Below are 18,721 nucleotides of genomic sequence, written 5' to 3'. Positions count from 1 at the left end.
ACCCCTTTAGCGTGTGGAAGAAGCTACATGAACCCCCTAAGTGGTTGCTTTCGTCTTAAAATTGCAGAAAATGCTATTAAACTTTTTGCTAAATGTTCCCTGTCCCAGATAACAGCTTATACCCTAGAGTACGGTTGGGGGAACCTGTGGCACTCCTTATGTTTGTTGTACTGCAACTCCCATCATCCCTGGCCATTGACAATGCTGGGTACGGATGGTGGGAGCTGGAGTCCAGTAATATCTCGATGTCCACAGGCTTCCCACTCCTGGTCTAGAAGGAGAGACAGAATGTTCTTGCCTGGGAGTTCTTTGTTGTTGTTTAGTCGTTTAGTCGTGTCTGACTCTTCAGGCTTTACTCGCTGAACTTGGACTCCTCCATTAAGGCCAGAGCCAGACACCCGCCTAGCGATCTATGCTTGCAGATCTCGATCTGTTTCCTCGATCGCTCCTGCAGATCCACTCACGTCGGTGTGGCCCTTTCCAAATGGCAACAGGCATTTTGGAGAAAAGGAAACGGGTAGGAAACGGCCGCGAGGCGGACTTGCCGGGAGCGTCGGAGGAAGGAAGCTTGTGGGACGCGAGGAGCTGTCCACCGTTTTCGTGGTGCTGAATGCCCCTCGCTCCCGTCCGCGGACTTGTGGAGCGTGGACTTCAGGGCTTGGCCACACGGCGACTGGTGCAAGCCTGGTGGGACTGCGCCATCTGTCTGCTGAACGAGAACCGGGCAGGGAGGTAACCAAAAACGGCGGCGGAACAGGAGGATGGGAGGCGACGTCCACGCGCATTCGCATCAGCAGCACACCCAGCTCCTGCGCCTTCTCCGTGCGCCTGCTGAGCTGATGGGCTAAGCGCGCCCCTGGCAAGCGCCTCCTCCTCCTCCCTGGACCCGCCCTCCCCAGTCCGAGCAGCTAGAGTAAGCGCCTTCAGCATCTGGATGGCAACCTCCTCAGCCCAGCTGCTGAACGGGCACCCGCGAAGAGGATGGCATGGCATGGCAAGGGAGCTCCTCGCCCAGGAGGTAAAGTAAGGAGCACTCGAGGAGTGCGTGTGTGTCTGCGTGTGGGGGAGAGAAAAAGGGAGGGGGCGCGGCGGGCGGAGATGAATTTCCTTGCAGCCCGTCAGAAACACGAGTTTCTGCTTCTCTCTCCTCTTAAGTACTTACCTGAATTTTGGGCGGTAGATGCTTTTGGGAACTGTGACCAAAAAGAGAGAGATGAGATGCTAAGGAACACTTTTCTCTCTTTCCCTCGGCGCTCTTTCCCTTTCTCTGCCGTTTTGTCTCCCCTCTCTCTCCTTTTGCTTCCAAAGCACAGATCAGCTCATTCCGCTGAACTCCTACACACACACACACACACACACACACACACACACACACACACACACTGCTTAAGTATAATCTGAATCTCCGAATGAGATGACGCACGCCGGGAAAGCAGCTGAGCGCCTGTATTCCATGTATGTATGCATTTGTATTACTTTACCGAAGTCACTAAGCCCCGCTGTAGCCCACCAGTCACTTGCTTGAGGCTTCTTTTAACTCCGAAAGGCAAGAGCGCTCGGATTTGGAGATTTAGGCAAAGGTGGAAAGGCAAAATACAAAATCGGACTGGACCCAAAACGGGATGAAGGAAAGACGCAGGGCAATCCTATACGTGGGTACTCAGGAGTAAGCCCCATTGAGTTCAATGGGACTTACTCACAGGTAATTCAGTATAGAATTTCAACATGTTTGTTGGGAGGGATGTGCATACATGGAAAACAGAAGGGATGAGAACGAGAAAGCATAGAGGTGCATAGGAGCTGAAGGAAAAAGCTTTCTTTTAGAAAGGAAGAAAAAAATGGGCATCACCAACTTTGGCTGCAAGACGTAACGGAGAAACGGTGCCTGCTTATCTAAGTGGAGAGCCTCCAACAGGTAACTTAGTTTCCTCACCCATGTCACATCGCCCTTCCATGTAAAGCCATGCGTGCAGATGAATAACTTCATGTATTACTGTCTCTCTCTTGATGTACACAGCCTCTCCCTTCAGAACCTTGCTTTCCTAGCTGCCTTCCAAGAGAGACATTCTGGTCCCCCATTCTTCACCAGCAAATGAGGGGAAAGTTGGAGTGCTTGGATAGGACTGATCAGGCAAGAGCAAAACTCCAAGCTGGACTTAAAGGTGGATGGTTGCAAGTGCATCTTGTCAACTCAGGAGCTTACCAGGCTCAGCAATAACAAGATAAGCCGTTTAGTCACCTCTTTCTCTACTTTCCCTCTGCTGGTATTGCCTGATTCCTCCAAACTGCATGTGGAGAGCTCCGACTTAGGGAAGGTGATTCACATTCAGCCCAAAGGACTGGTCTTCATTTGTTCCATGATCATTTTGTATGTGTGGTTTTCCATCTATTGTGTGGGTGATTAAAAAAAAACAAGGTACGTTCTGGCTAATTTGGCATTATGCATGGTGCTGGTGTGGGGGTGGGGGCAAGGCTGGATTAATGAAGTTTGCATGTCTGTATCCTGTTGCTCTAAGATTTGTTTTCACTGAGTACATTTGCTAGAGAAAAGAGAGGAAATCTTTTGCAATAAGTTTTATTATCTACTATGGGGAAAGGAGGAGGAGGAGATCTAATTGAGAGAGGGTGTAGAAATCTCATCTGAGCATAGTTTGCATTTTAAATGAAAAGATCAATGAAACTGGAACCTGACCCACATAAAAATGACTTTTTAAAAAGGAAATACTAGTATTCAGAATACCAGCTTTTCTCCCTGCTCTTATAATTCCATGAAACTCCCATTATTCTGTTTATCAGCCTTCCCTGCTCTTTGAAGTTATCTTTATCTGCTTCTACAGATAATATAAGTTTCTTAAAACAAGTCTAACAAGGGATGATCAGTGACACCCAGAAATATTGATATGGTGTCAGAGGTTAATGAGATGAAAGTCCATCGTTTATTTCCTTTTCCCCCTGAATGAACAGGAATAAATATGTGGTTCTATAAAGTTTTTCTCCAGTGCACTATTGATCCCAGAAAGGAGTGTGGATTTGTATTTTCAAAGTGAAAATAAAATCATTGTCAATAAAGCAAGACATAGCTCAAACAAGCTTTATTTCTATATGCAGAAGGATGGCTGAAGTGACTGGAAAGAGCAGATCTTTTTGAGAAAGCAGAAAAGCCTTGGCTTACCATCTTCTTTGTACCCTTTGGGTGGCATGGCACTTACCTAGAGAAAACACAGTCTGTTTGCTTCCACAGTCTGTTGACATTTGGTTTAAGTCTAAAGGGTCATTCCATGCACACAACCTCCTCTAGTTGAAATACTATCAGTAGGCTGCCAAGTGAGAGACACTGTCAAGACATCTATGTCTAGTGTGTAATATGCTTAGTTTCTTAGAATAAAAAAAAATGTCTAAAAAACAACAGTTGGTTCAAGAGGGAGGTTGAACACTTCAAAATACACATTTACGCAATGCTTTATTAGAACCATTTAAAATTGTGAGAAGGGGGTTGCCTAGAACTCTTCCTCAGGAAATGTCTTACACAAAGGAGGCAACGAGGGGATGAGGAATTTTTTGCTGTTCTTTTTTGAGTTTTGCCATCTCCTAACCCGATCACACGCCCACTTTGTGTAACATCTTATCTGGTGAACTCAAAAGTTTGTCACTATTTTGTGACATTTTGGTTGGTCTAATAAAGGTATTGCCCCAGTGTGGAGTTTACAATTCATGTTTGTATATGTTTAATTGAAATGGTAACAAGTGAACAATTGTCTTCTACAGTGTGTGATGGTTGGGGGGGGGGGACACTTTTGCAGAATGCCCTTTGCTCCTAAATGGATTTTGCATGGCCCACAATACTCTTATTGTAAATGCTATTTGCATTTGTGTTTCTGTATGTGAAGAGAGGTTTTTCTATACCTTTCCACACATAAACCTGTTGCTCCTAAATTAGCTACATAAAATACTGTGTGCAGTCTTTCCTCTCAAACTTTCACTATTGGGGGGGGTGGAGTCTAGGAAAGATCAATATCAACAGTTGGATTTAATTAATTAATTAACTTTGCTCCCTTATTGGCATTCGTTGGCAATGCAAATACATAGTTTTTGCACCCGCTTGGAAGTAAGTTCTGTCAATGGAACTAAGGGTGAATGTTGAACGGTCAATAACTGCAGTGTCACATAATGACTTGTATGTGTGAAACAGCCATTACAGATCAAACACCACCAACAAGGCTTTTCCTCTGCTCTCACATTACTTCAAGCATATAACTTTTCAACAGCAGTCGTTCACAGCCCTTCACCTGCAAACTACCGAGTAATAAAACACTGAGTGATACACCGAGTGATCAATGTTTCATACCAATTATATATCTTATGCTTTTGCATGCTACCTTTTCAATTCTATCTTTATCCCACTTCAAAGCAACCCCAAATAGAAATTGAAATAATGCACTGTTAGAAACATAAGAAGCTGCCTTGTACTGGCTCAGACCATTGGTCAATCTAGCTAACTGTTTGCACTGACTGGCAGCAGCTCTTCAAGGTTTCCTGGAGGTGCCAGGAATTGAACCTGGGACCTTCTGCATGTAAAGCACATGCTCTACCACTGAGCTATGGCCCTTCCACATAGTATCAATGATATCCTAAAATATACTTCCCAAAATTACTGGAAGCAACTGAATTATACTACCCTGTAACAACAACAACAACAATAACAGTAGTAGTAGTAGTAACAATAATAATACTTATTGACTTCTGAAATGTAACTTATATGTTGGAGCATGAGCCAATAGCCAGTACATTATCAGAAAATTGTCTACGCTTCCTGGAATTGATAGATAAGGTTGCAGTCCTATGCATATGTTCTTGGAATGGTAGTACGTGCCATTGAATGCAGCAGGACTTACTTTTGAATAAACATACATCGTATTGTGCTCAAAGTGATAACATGTCAAAATAATGTTTCGAATTCACTCAGATGTTCTAATTTCTTGTCCAGATAGCTAGAGTTTACAGTTTCAGAGTAAGCATACAGACCCAGAAGGCTCTTTTTCTTTTTTAAAAAATTGGTTTTAAAATGTGTAACCCATTTATGATCTATTAGTGTCTTAAGTAATGCTTTATGGGACACATTAGGAGTGCCTTTGGCACATTGTGGAGTGGCCATGCACACAGTGCTGGAATTTATAACAAAGATCTACATTACGCAATTGTAGATTCTGATGCCTCTAAGTAATTTTGAGGAAAACTCAGTTTCAGTCACACAATTACCACATAAATCCAGCATTGTTCCATGCCCATCCAGTATTCTCTAAATGTCTCTGTTGAGCAGCCTGTGTTTCATATTACTTTTCCCATTAAAATTGCTTAGCCATGTGAGCCCCGAGTAGTTTGATGCAATCCCTGAATGTTGTCTTCTGCAGAGCTACTAAAAATAAGTGGTCATGTATCAAGAGGGTAACTTATAGGAAATCACACATTTTTTTTATAATTGGCTTTCATTGATGTCATGGGGAAATAGCTGATCATGTGATGGTTCTACGTTCGGGTTCTTTAACTGGTTCCAATAATTATACCCTCATACCATCTTCTGATATAAGTCTCAATGTAACATTTCTTTGCTCATAGGAAGAAACTCACCAGGGAACCAAATACAGTGGATTGTAGCCAATGGTCTCCCTTGCACTGGTGAGGCTCTTTGATCCAAAGGTCTCTCCAACTCCCTAGAGCATTTTTTTTGGGGGGGGGATTGAAGTGCATTCCATCAGGGCAAAGGGCACTATGGGATACAACCCAGTACGTTTTGCAGAATTTCAGGCTCGTGAGCATCACAAAATTCTTCGTTAGTAACATATCTCCTGCCCTTTCTTCTTTTCATTTTTGGTTGTGGAAGAATGTTGGAAGTTTTACATTCTGTTCTATCATCAGTATCTGTCCATCAGCAGGGGAGAACCGTGTATGAAGTACATGCTTCACCAGCTCCTGACTGCTCTCCTTTATTCATAGACATGCGCATTATAGACCAATATACTGAAATGACATTGAGTCTAATAATGTGAACCTAGGAATTGACTTAAATTAGGGTTTGATTATTTCTTGGAGTTTCCCATTAAAATTGGTCTCATGTTAAATCAGGGAATCTGCAGTAGGTTCAGAAATTTATGACTTCTGAGTCCTGTTCTGTGTCCATAGATGCTAATTCTGGCAGGGATTAAAGTGAATTGCATGCTTTGCCAGACCTCTCGCCAGGGTTTGCCTGTACTCTCAGCTCAGTGCGTGTAACTGCCTTCTAGAGCAACATAATGGTATTCTGTACCTTTCTGTTTATTTCATTTCATTTATTAATTGAGATATCGATAAACTGCACTTCGTCAAAGGGTGGTGAACAATAAAGGTAACAAAAAATGGCCATACGGCCATAAAATACAATAAAAGCTCAATAAAGTACAATCATAAAACAATATTAAAAGGCAGCAACTAAAGATGCAGTAGGGCTACGGTAAAATGCCCAGGCAAAAGCTGTGAGTGGCATCAAAAGTATTGCAAGCAGCTTTCAGCACTGACTTATTGGGATCTATTTATGACTTTGTTCTGTCAATGAACAAAAGGCCAAAATATTATCAACCAACTTGCATCTGTGTTAAAGCTAGCCTTTTGAACAGGATGGTGGTAGTGGTGGGGACACTGTGTACTACTGTGTACTACCAAGCAAATCTGAAAATTCTGACATCATTACTCTTGGGAATTTATCCTGTGCATTTTTATTGTTTTTAAGGCATCAATTACCCCTGCCCCTCTTGAAAATGGACACAGGGTGGAGCCTGTTCTTTTTTTTATAAACAGCTTTGAGTTTTTACTATCAAGCAGTGTATAACTTTTATAAAATGAATAAACATTATAGTGTCTGAATGGACATATCAGTCTCACTCTGATAGCTTTCAAGGGAGATACCATGATGTGTTTATGTATTAGCTTCCCCCACCCCGTGTGTGGATTCAGGTGGGGTACATTCTCAAAATCTAGAAAGTTGCCCTGAAGGTGCACACTGTGACACTGATACCTAAGTCTTCCAGATGATTGTTGTATTATGATTTATATTACACATTATCTGCCTCACCCCTGATTAGTGTGGGTTTGAGTTGAGGCCCCTGTTCCACAGAACTTCAAAACCAAGAATGTTGAAACACTGAACTATCATTCAGATAGGGCATGGGCGGTCAGAACATAATCTTAAGGTTAGATACAGTCATGTACAAAGAGGTGATTCTTCATATGCCAAGGTCCCAAGCAATGGAGGGCATTAAAGGCCAGCTCTTTGACTTGAACCTAGAAATGGGCTGCATGTTGGAGAAGATGAGAAAGCACTGGTATGGTTCCTAACAACTAGTACCAGTTACTTTGCAGTTTTCAGGGTGCTTTGAAAGGCAGCCGCACATACAACATACTGTAGCAATCCAGGCAGATAGATACCAGGTCCTGGATCACTGTAGGATAGTTCCAATAGTGAACTTTGGATACTAGCTAGTAAAATGTCCATCATTATGATTGGCAGGATATATGGGGAAAGCAGATTTGTATTCTGAATACTCTGAAAGGGTGCAGTATGACTCATTCCCTGCACTGGGGGTTGGGGGTTGGGGGCTGTGCTCAAACACAGCATTTTATTTCTTTGTAAGAATGAATGGTGGCAATTCACTTATATAGGAGAGCAGAACACTAATCCTTGGAGCTAGTTTATTCAGCAAGTCTTTTAATGGCTTCCTTTGTAATCTTCTGTTTTTTGGGGTGGGTTTTTTTAAAGAAATGTTGCCATTTTATAGAATTTGACTGTTCATCAGCTTGTATGATAATGTCCATTTTACTGGTTCTGCCTGTTGGCTGGCCTCTTCCTACCTTCTTTTTATGTTTTATCTTTATTTCAAAAGTTTTAAGCAGCTATTTCTAATGGCAATTCGTGAGGTGGAAAAATGACATGCAAATACTTAAATAATTGAATAAACACTGGAGACCTGAGAGTAAATACAAAGAATGAGAAAGGTAAAGAATGCAAAGGGTATGGCATAAATCAGTGTGAAATCGGGATGCTCACCAACATTGTGAAGTACATTTTTCTTCCCTTTAACAGCTAGTTCTTTGGATTTAGAAAATGAATTTTCATCCAAGGCATGCTGGTTGTTGGATATTATTTGCTGTTTTGGTTAGAAAGACCCTCATTGGCATTTTTTGAAGAGTTGTGTTTTTATATAATGTGCACTTTGTTCACACAAGATCAAGAATGACTCATGTGTACACAATATACACACCATTTTCAGAATAGCTGTTTTCAGAAATTTAAACACTTCAATTCTTTCAAGAACCCAGTCTAGCCTACTACAGTGGTCTAATATCTAATATGCTGCACCATTCTGATGTACTTAGGTAACCAAGAAAAAACACAACAGTTGTCAGTGGAGAAATTACAGTATACATACAAAGTTAAGTAAAAACATTGCCAGAAAATGAACAATGAGGTGCTTAGCTGCTGGTCTACTATAATTAGTGTAAGTTTCTCTTCTTTGAAGTAGAGTGAAGCCAAAGAAGAAAATTTATCAAAATAAGTACTGTATAGGAAACTTCCTTCTTTCTAGGAAAATAATCTGGTAGCTGTGAATGGAGAGAGAAAATCCTCTGATTTTGTGAGGTTCTTCCATTTTACATCCTGATATCTCGTTGGAATAATTTGTTAATCAGATAATTTGCATGTAGTTTTACAATAAAATAAATTTGATTGCTGCATATCTTGATCACACTTTTGCTTTTTATTAATGGTACATAGCCAGCTATACTAGTAATTAACCAATTAAAAATCCAGTGTTTATCCTGATCACATTTTTGCTTTTTATTAATGGCATATAGCCAGCTATGCTAGTAATTAACCAATTAAAAATCCAGTGTTTAAATGAACCAACACTACAGCTGGTTACTATGTAGGCAGGTATAAATGTATCTCTAATGATGCTTTGATGTCATTATACTGCAAAGGTGAGATCCTTCCTGTGCTTACCTCTGAGTAAATATGCATAAATATGACCCAAAAAGCCTTGCACACAAGTCCCCTTGAAATCAATGGGACTTATTTATGAGAAAACATGCAGATATTTGCATTGTATGATTGCAACATCTTTCTAAGCCACTTTCACAAAGTACTATGCTCATCGTTAATGTGTTAAGAGGCAAAACTGAAAACCCTGCTCATTCTTTTTAGATAGTCCAGCTATCCTAATGCATTGCTTAGAAAGCTATGCGCAATCCGGCTAGACACACTTGAAGCGCATTGAAAGTATATGCACATAACTGTGCTTTTGAGTCACACTGATTTCAATGGTGCTTATGCCTGACTTTGCCTGTCGATAATGTGTGCTTTCTCGAATAGAAATTCATAATGCAGTAGCCTGTAACACATTATTAATATGCCTGTTATTACCGTAAGCAAATCAGTAGGCAAGCTGGCATCTGGTGGGCTAGTGCTGAATCCCCAGGGATTAGGGAGAGGTGTGCATTTTCTCTTGGCAGAGGAAACAGTGCCTAGTATAAGCGTGCACATAGTCCTCTCTAATCCCTAAGGATTCAGCATTAGCCCAACAAATGCCAGCCTCTCTACTGAGGGAATTAGTTTCTGCAGCCACTAGACCACTGTCTGGATAATGAAGTGGCCCCTGAATATGTATGACTTCAATAAACCTTTCAGCTGATAGTAGCACTTGCTGGTAGTGAGTTCTTGTCTCATAATATCCTACTATTTTATTAGCATTGTCATTGCACTTACTGTGATTATTAGAAATCAATCTTGGTCATGCAGTTGTGACAGATAACTCTACTGATGAGTCACCCAGTAAAAAAAATAGCACTTTTAGACCCTCCCAGCAGCTATATTTGGAGTGATCATATATGATCTGCTCCAGAAATTACATGCTTGATGAAAAAGTTGTGCTACTGGAACAACTGCTCTGCATATGCAAAGCTGCACTGGATCTTGCTACACTGGGCAAAAGTACCGTAGCACAGCCAGGTTTTTGTCTGCTTAACATATAGGTCACTCCCAGAGGATCTGGGGAAACTGAGCAACCTACAAAATTGGGGGAATGTTCTAGTGGACAGCATATTCATGTGGATGACTGAATATGCCAATGTGATGGGTACTACCACACAGGTCACATGAGAATAGGCTACCCCACATACTTCTAAATGTGAATACGAACCACTAGGAGTTGGTTTTTCACATACAGAACACGTTTTATACTTCCGAGTTTCTAAATCAGGACCCATTGTTTACACCTGGGAATGATATCTTAAGCTTGTTTGTGAGGAAGCAAATTTAAATTAGTGTGTTGATGCTGCTTTTAAACGCTTTTAATGAGGAATAATTTGCTGTTCAAAAATTCTACCAGTAATAATGCCATAACTTTTTCCACGCTGATTATCATGAGTGCTTTAAAACATTCATTGTTCTAAGCAGTAATGTTTGGCTATCACAGTTAGGAATTTTTTTTATTGGGAGTGGAATCCCTGGAGCAGCAGAAAGCCAGCTCCTTCTGTCTTGCTGCCTAAGAAACCCCTTTTCAATCTTTCTACCATTGGAAATAGGCTATGTACCAAAACTGGCAGGGATCCAGTTAAGGTGATTGCAGTATGCTTTTTGAGAGAGGGGGGTTGCTTATCCATGGGATATGACTAACCAATTCCTTATGAATCTTTAAGAAGGCAACAGGAGTCTTTTTCAAGATGTCATCAGGTAGACTTATGTACAGTGGTTGCCACTGAAAATCTGCCTCACCTGGTTTGCATGTTTGAAAACATTTTGCTCTACCATCTAACCAAGAATAATGAAGGGCTCAAACCAGGTTTCCCCAACCAATGCAGATGTTTTGGAGGAAACTCCCATCATCCATTATCACTGGCCATGCTGGCTGGGGGCTGGTGGGGGTTGTTGTCCAAAATATCTGGTGGGCACGGTGTTGGGGTAAATGGTCTTAAATCATCATAAAGATAGCATCAAAGGCAAAGTGGCCACTCACTCTGAATTTTGTTTGATTGTATTTGTAGATGGAATTGAACTGAAGTCAAGCAGTTTTTAGAAGAGCTGCCTTCTTCTATCAGATCCATCATGGCTGCGGGTGTAGCAGCATGGCTGCCCTTTGCCAGAGCAGCTGCCATAGGATGGATGCCAGTTGCCAACTGCCCTATGCCACTGGCCCCAATGGAGAAAAACAAACGACAGGATGAGCTCATCATTCTTAATGTGAGTGGTAGGCGCTTCCAGACCTGGAGGACTACTTTGGAGAGGTACCCCGACACTCTGCTTGGCAGCACAGAAAAAGAGTTCTTCTTTAACGAAGACACAAAGGAATACTTTTTCGACCGGGACCCTGATGTCTTTAGGTGTATCTTAAATTTTTACAGGACTGGAAAACTGCACTACCCAAGGTATGAATGCATCTCAGCCTATGATGAGGAGCTTGCCTTTTATGGGATCCTACCTGATATCATTGGGGACTGCTGCTATGAAGAGTACAAAGACAGGAAACGGGAAAATGCTGAGCGGTTGATGGATGACAGTGACTCCGAAAATAAGCAAGAGTCTATGCCAGCTCTGAGCTTCCGGCAGACCATGTGGCGAGCCTTCGAGAACCCCCATACCAGCACCTTAGCCTTAGTCTTTTACTATGTCACCGGCTTCTTTATTGCTGTCTCTGTGATCACCAATGTAGTGGAGACTGTACCATGTGGAACAATCCCTGGCAATAAGGAACTGCCATGTGGAGAAAGGTACGAAATGGCTTTTTTCTGCTTGGACACAGCTTGCGTTATGATTTTTACAGTTGAATACCTTATGCGACTCTTTGCGGCTCCCAGTCGCTACAGGTTCATCAGGAGTGTCATGAGCATCATCGATGTGGTGGCCATCATGCCGTACTACATTGGCTTGGTGATGACAGACAATGAAGATGTCAGTGGGGCCTTTGTGACTCTGAGGGTTTTCAGGGTGTTCCGGATTTTCAAATTCTCCCGTCATTCCCAAGGCTTGCGAATCCTGGGGTACACTCTGAAGAGCTGTGCCTCAGAGCTTGGTTTTCTTCTATTTTCTCTCACTATGGCAATCATCATCTTTGCTACTGTGATGTTTTATGCAGAGAAAGGATCTTCGGCCAGCAAGTTCACCAGCATCCCAGCTTCTTTTTGGTACACTATTGTCACCATGACTACTCTTGGGTAAGTGCTTCACTTCTCTTTCCTGACCAAAGGTCACGTGAGATGATTGGTGGGATGAGGTTGCAAGCTTGTTTCCTTTTCTGAAACATAGACCTAATCTTCAGCAGCTATTGAGGTGTTTCTTTTTCTTTCAATGCTGTCTTGTGCACAACCTCCAACATTTATATGTACGGAACGTCATGATGGCTTTGCAGCAGTGACATCTGGTCCGTATTGTTGTTCAAAATGAGGTCTTGGTTGTTGCTGTTGTTTTAACTCTGGCACTACTTGCAATCTATCCTGCTTCCAATTTTGGCATAAGGATCCGTAAGAATCTTCATTTTTGCGTTGGTTTAAAGAATCCTCTCTTACTTTGAAATTATCTGGGTGCTTTTCACATTGCCTTCAACAGGAGTTTAAATGTCATTAAAGTCAAATAAGGATTGAAATGAAAGAAGAGGGTCTGACCCTGGCAGAAGGTGAAAAAGGGGGGGAGTGGAAAATAACTGAATGGTACAATGAACTATTTTTTTAAAAAAAATGTAATTAAAATCAAGCAGATAAATAGTTTGAGCATCTGCTCTTTTTCAAAGATGTCAACTTAAGCACAGCAGTGCTTACAATTGTATTGATGATCCAGCCTGAGCTCTTCAGATGAATGGCAGTATACAAATTTAATAAATAACAATATTAATCATAATCTTCAGTAGCAGCAACTGTCTTTCAGGCTATATACTTACAGTCAACTCAAACAGACCTTCTAGGACGTTTAGATCTTCAGATCTTTAGAACATACTCCGTTTGTTCTTTGCACATCCTATGAGCGGAGATATAAAAGCACAGGAATGTCTCCTTGGGATGAGTATGGGAAGACAAATGCCAAACATGTAGTGTTAGCAATGAACAAAAGTCCTGGCAATCCATGCTTAACATTTTTCATGCATTAACAAATGCCTCTGAGGAACAGTGTACGGTATGCTTGAAACATTTTAAACTGTTCTTTTTTTAAAAAAAGGAAAAAGAAAGCATGGTGAATTTGGTTCTTATGACATTTATATTGTTCCTTCACCCCTGTTTCAATCCAGATAGGTATTGAAAACAAAGTATTGAGGTAAGGTTTTAGAGAACAGAACTGGCATATTAACGGGAAATGGCCCAGCTTGTGCCAACAGCTCATGGGTCAATGAAGATGTGTGGCCATTATAACATCATGTTAACAGCACAACACAGAATCATGCATTGAATCAGTGCTTCTTTTCTGGGGGTACTCAAAGGTACGTAGTACTGACACCTCCCCCCCCAATGTTAAAAGTGTGGCACTTACTGTAATAACTTCATGGTGGGTTCCATGCATTGAACCCATGGAAATAGATGGGCTTAAGTATGTTATAAACCTGCTGTTATAATAATAATAATTTATTATTTATACCCCGCCCATCTGGGTATTATATTATATTTAACCATTTAACCATTATATTGTGGTTCATGTGTCTAGATAGCTCAGACAGGTGCAAACCTAGTCAACAATAGGGAATTCATAGCCCCTGGGACATTTCTACTTGTTCCCAAACTTCACAGGAATCCTGGTGAATTGACAGCTTTTAAAACAAAAACAACTTTAACATTTCAGGTGGGTGATTTAGTTGCTTAAAACCCGGGGGCACCTTAAGAGAAACACACTTTCTCTCTCCCCCATATGAGATTATAGTAACCATTAGTTGCTTCTCGTCCAGCTATTTAAAGCTATCCAGCCTTCCATGATCTCCACATGTAACAAAATTAAAATCTTGTATACAAGGCTAAAAAAATGTTTTCAGTCAAGTGTGCTTCTGCCTGGGAATTCATGTGGCTTTTGATTTTTAAGCATTTAGCAATTGCTTTCATGATGCTTGATCGCTAGACTTAGTATAGCGTTGCTGTTGCTTTGAAATGCTTTCACACTGTGCATGAACATGCAAGCTATCACAGGTTAAAACTATTAAAATGTCCTTCGTTTTTCAAAAAGTGTGAGCAATTGTAACTTGGGGCTTTTCTGTCTTCTTGGAAACATATGAATATGAAAACATTAATAAAGCTTAGGAGATCTGCTTGAATGAATGGTAAACTTCTAACCGGTGATTTTCAATCAGTGTTGGAATGTCACCATATTATGATCTAGACATTGAGTACTTTAATCTCTAAAATACCTAGTTCTCGGCTATATTTTGGCCTTCTTTAGTGATAACAGGTCAAAAGCAGCCAAATGATTCAGCGAGTCATAGACAGCTAGGATGGGAGCGGGACAGAAAAAAGAATCAACACACACATAAATTCAAAGTTTGTTATAAAAGGATGTTTTGAAGGAGGATGGTGTTTAAAAGGATGTATTATGACACTGGTGTAAAATGATGGGGAAATTTGATAATGTGTACAAATGTCCACTTTACTTATAGTATGTTTCCAACAAAATGCGACACATCAAAAATTATTTACAAATGTTGACGGTGAGGGAAAGTATGTATGTAATCTGGAGTGAGTATTGTTTTAGCATGGTCTATAATATTTTACCCTAAATAATACCATATAGCGCTTTATATCATATAATATAAAGCGGATTGTGGTAGGGCTGTTAAGAAATTTAGCTTAGGGTTTGGTTTGTGTAAGGCCACAGCTCATGCTGAGTAATGGGGGGCGTGTGTATGCAAATTCCTTGGATCTGATTGGTTGTTGGGGCCCCTCTTAAAGCTGCGTCCACCATTTTCTGGTCACATTTTTGCCTGGCGTTTGAACCCCTCCCACCCGCCCTTTCTTTCTTGCAGGTTAGCACGACATTGCTATTGCCTTCGGGGCCGCCTGTATTCAGGGGTCAGTAGGAATTTTTCCAATTGGCTGATTGGCTGTGCCTCTTGGTTTTCGCCTACTGCGCTAGCAAATTGTCACAACTTGTTAGGTTGGCGGTTAGGCTTTTGGTTGGTTAATCGGTTGGTAGAGGGGGTGGCACACGGATGCCTACCCTCACCTCCGTTTGCTCCATATAGAAGTATTCCGTTAAAGGAATCTCGGGGCTTACACTCTTGTCCTTACCATCCCGCCATTGGCGGGAATGGTGGGCCCAATTTTAAGAGCAAGAGCCTTGAGGAACATTCTTGGTGAAGGTGAGGAGGGAATGACTGGGCGCAGCCACCTCCTCACTCCCAGGTATGTTTACTTGACTTCCATGCGGAAGTCGGAGCAGGAACTGTCCAAGCGGACAGTGGTGAGTCCTGTCCTATGGTGACAGCTGATGTGAGTCCTGCCACGTGGGCAGATGAGGTGAGTCCTGTCCAATGGTGACAGCTGATGTGAGTCCTGCCACGTGGGGCAGATGAGGTGAGTCCTGTCCTAAGGGGACAGCTGATTGAGTCCTGTCCTGGATGGACAGATGGGGATAGTCCTTCTTTAGGAAGGACGAGTGAATAACCAAAAGCCTAAGCCAACACTCGGATTAAAATTGTGTATTTAATAAAGTTGTGGCCCTAAATTATTTGCCAAAAACCAAACCATAATTCTGTTGTCAGTTGTGAGTTATTTAAGGTAATTTTCTGGGAAGCCTCGACACACAAGTATCATATCAGTTTCAGGGAGCATATTTATAAAAATGATGCTATAATGTCATGATACAGAGTTGCTATTAAAAGTTGATAAAACGAGTCTCAAGAATGTTGGCAAACAGCTAGCATCTGAAGAGAGATGCACTTTTGCTGGTATTCCGCCCCCACCCCCCCTTTGTCAATAACAGGATGCTTTGTAATTAAACATGTCTCCTTGTCAAAACATAGCAGGGAAGGATTCCATGGTACCATTAGTTCGCTGTTTAGCTAAAAGAAATGGTCCGTTGCATAGAATACCTTTCCTTTCCACACATAATGATAGTCCAAACTGAGTGTTTTTGAGTACTCTAAAGTGTTCTCAGGCTAGGATAATCATAGAAATTATAGTGGGAGTGCATTAAACTAGCTGATGAGGATAAAAAAATGTAGACAGTAAAATAGGATGTTTAACATTTAAGGAAGATCTATTTAAGCTTTCCACAAATCACTTCCCTGCCAAAGAGATTAAACGTACATATATCCGTTATTATTATTTGTCTGGGGTGATTTTAAATGAAACAAGTTGCTGTAGCAATCAGTTTGTGTAATCTACATTTGTGACATCTTTTAAAGACCTCTTTGATACAGACTAATAAGGTCAAAACATCAGATAACGACATGTTGATGGCAGAATCCAATGCTCTGTGTATATCTCTTTCTTTGATCTATCATGTCTATGTGTCATCTGTCACTAGGAATCTGAATGAAGTTTGCATTTTTAAAAATTACTTACAAAATATCATGGGATTCGTTATTTTGTGCTCTCATCTAAGTGAGTGCACATGAGTGAGATTCTGTGAGTATTTGTTAGATTACGACGCCTAGACCGTCTTTTTAAATAATTTTTTAAATAAATTCCATAATAACAAATCCTGCTATGTTAACTTCCATTTAACCAATCATCTCCTATCTGCACACATGTATATTGTATATCTGTAGTAATATGGCCAAATTCTGTTGTGAAATACGTATCAAAGTTTTTGAAAACACAAAATCTTATGAAAGAGAACGAGCTGCAAAGCAGAATGGAATCAATAGTTCATTAAAAATGAACAAAGTGAGATGACATCACAAATCACATTGTTGTTCAGTCAACTTGTTGCATTAGATTTTTTGAAGAAGTTCCATGGTACCTGGTAGTACATTGTTACTTTAAGCTTTGCAAAAGGCAGCTCTAAACCAAGATGGTTGCCATGGTGTTTCTGTACATTCAAGGAAACTGTTAGAGCATTCTCTAACGTTGGATTTGATTCAAAGATTGAATGCAAATATTTTTCTTTGAAGCAGGATCTTAGGCTTCAAAAATTAGAACACAAACCTTCATGAGTGTGTGAGTGTGTTTTAAATGAAAGTGGTTGTCATAGTTGAGGGCAAATGCATATCTCTTGTGGGTACACAGCAATCAAGTTCCCTTATTATTCAAACTACCATCCAACTTGACCCATCCTAGCATTGGCCAGAGAGAGATGACTGCCTCAGGTGGTAGATGCTGGAGGACATTGTTGGCAACTCCCTGGCTGTTCCTCCTGGCTGTACCCTTCTGTTAGAGGACAATTGTGCATGCCCCCTGACTTGACCTGCATCCCACAACTAGCCCTTAGTTGTGGTAGAGGTTAGTATTGAAATATTCAGCTGCCAGTCCAGCCAGCTTCTGTAGGTGGATAGGACAACCATCTTATTCTTTGCCACAGGCAGCAAAATGTCTTGCACAGCCCTGCTATTCAAGCTGGACCTGGAAGCTTTCAGAGGAAGTCTGCCATGACCTATTTTGGCCTCCTATGACTGGCTGTTTTGTCTTATTGGTTTTCCTATAATTTTAACTATTTTAGTTGGAAATGGATGCAGATGTACTAGCTAAATCCATTCACATGACATCCCACAGGTTTCAGGTTCAACGCCCTCTGAATTTGAGTTTTAGCAAGATCCAAATACTTAAACGTAATACTTTGACAAACCGGCAGGCTAGGATTCAGATTTATTTGAGTATTCCAAGGGATTAAGGTAATGCCACAATCAGTGCACTGCTTCAAGAGTTTGTTGGATTGTCGAGCTCTTTAGACATTTTAACCTGCCATAGAGGAAACCCCAGTAGATTTTTTAAATAATAATAATAATACTGGTCCTCCATAAAATTTGCCGTGGATTGTTTCAACCCTACCAAAACAACATATGGATTACACAACAGTTATTTATAGTAAAAGATTGAAAGCATCAAACTTGGCAGCTGTACTCAAGGAACACATAAATCCATTTGTCACACAACTTCAAAAATCTTAGCCATATCTTCTAAATCTCTGCTAAGCTATAATCTGAGTCTGGGACACTGTTTCTTTAGTTTTATTTTTAAACACAGGAAGTATCAGACTGAAATTGTAGGAATGTTTTTGATTCGATGAGAGCTTGATGATGCTGTCTGAGGGGAAAGTTTAACCATGAGGTCAATTAGATGTATCATTATTAAATCGCCTCAGAAATCTACTGCTGTACACAGACGAGCCACTAGGTATGTAGCCTGCAAAATTAGGAAACATTAAGTGCAAGAGTCAGGGAGTTCTGATGACTGAGGTCTTTTTTCACCCCAATCAACTGATATCAACTGATAAGTTCTTTTTACATTCCTCCCCAAACCATTGTGATTGGAAGTACAAGAGAGAAGCCTGATTATTCCCTTCTTGCAAGCCAGGGCTGCCATTTGCAAAATTATACCCCTTCCTCTCTTGCTCATTATACCCCTTCCCTTTTCCTGCCTGGATTGAAAGCCCATTAAACCAATAAAAAATGCCACCCCAGGAACAGGGCTCCCAGAGTTCTCAAGGCTCAAACAATTATTACTCAGTCCTCAAACAAGCATACTACATAGTGAGGGAGGGAGCTACAAAAAGAGTGTAGTGTTTGGGGAA

General features: G+C 41.0%; 1 protein-coding gene across 3 annotated transcripts in view; it reads left to right on the top strand.

Moving 5' to 3' along the window:
* The first annotated feature begins 835 nt into the window (after positions 1-835).
* KCND3 (potassium voltage-gated channel subfamily D member 3) overlaps positions 836-18,721 on the top strand; it is a 270,870-nt gene continuing 252,984 nt past the window's right edge. The window contains exons 1-2 of one of the 3 annotated variants that reach the window (XM_035122268.2): positions 836-1,018; positions 11,068-12,234. In XM_035122268.2, coding sequence (XP_034978159.1) covers positions 11,129-12,234 — 1,106 coding nt within the window. In that variant the 5' untranslated portion in view covers positions 836-1,018; positions 11,068-11,128. Of the gene's footprint in view, positions 1,019-1,125; positions 1,456-1,484; positions 2,417-11,067; positions 12,235-18,721 lie in introns of those variants that run through there. The other 2 variants (XM_060277148.1, XM_060277149.1) reach the window with 2 other exon arrangements.

Source organism: Zootoca vivipara, chromosome 7 (assembly GCF_963506605.1).
Source record: "Zootoca vivipara chromosome 7, rZooViv1.1, whole genome shotgun sequence".
In the NCBI taxonomy this organism is placed as follows: domain Eukaryota; kingdom Metazoa; phylum Chordata; class Lepidosauria; order Squamata; family Lacertidae; genus Zootoca; species Zootoca vivipara.
This window is presented reverse-complemented; position numbering and strand designations above follow the sequence as displayed.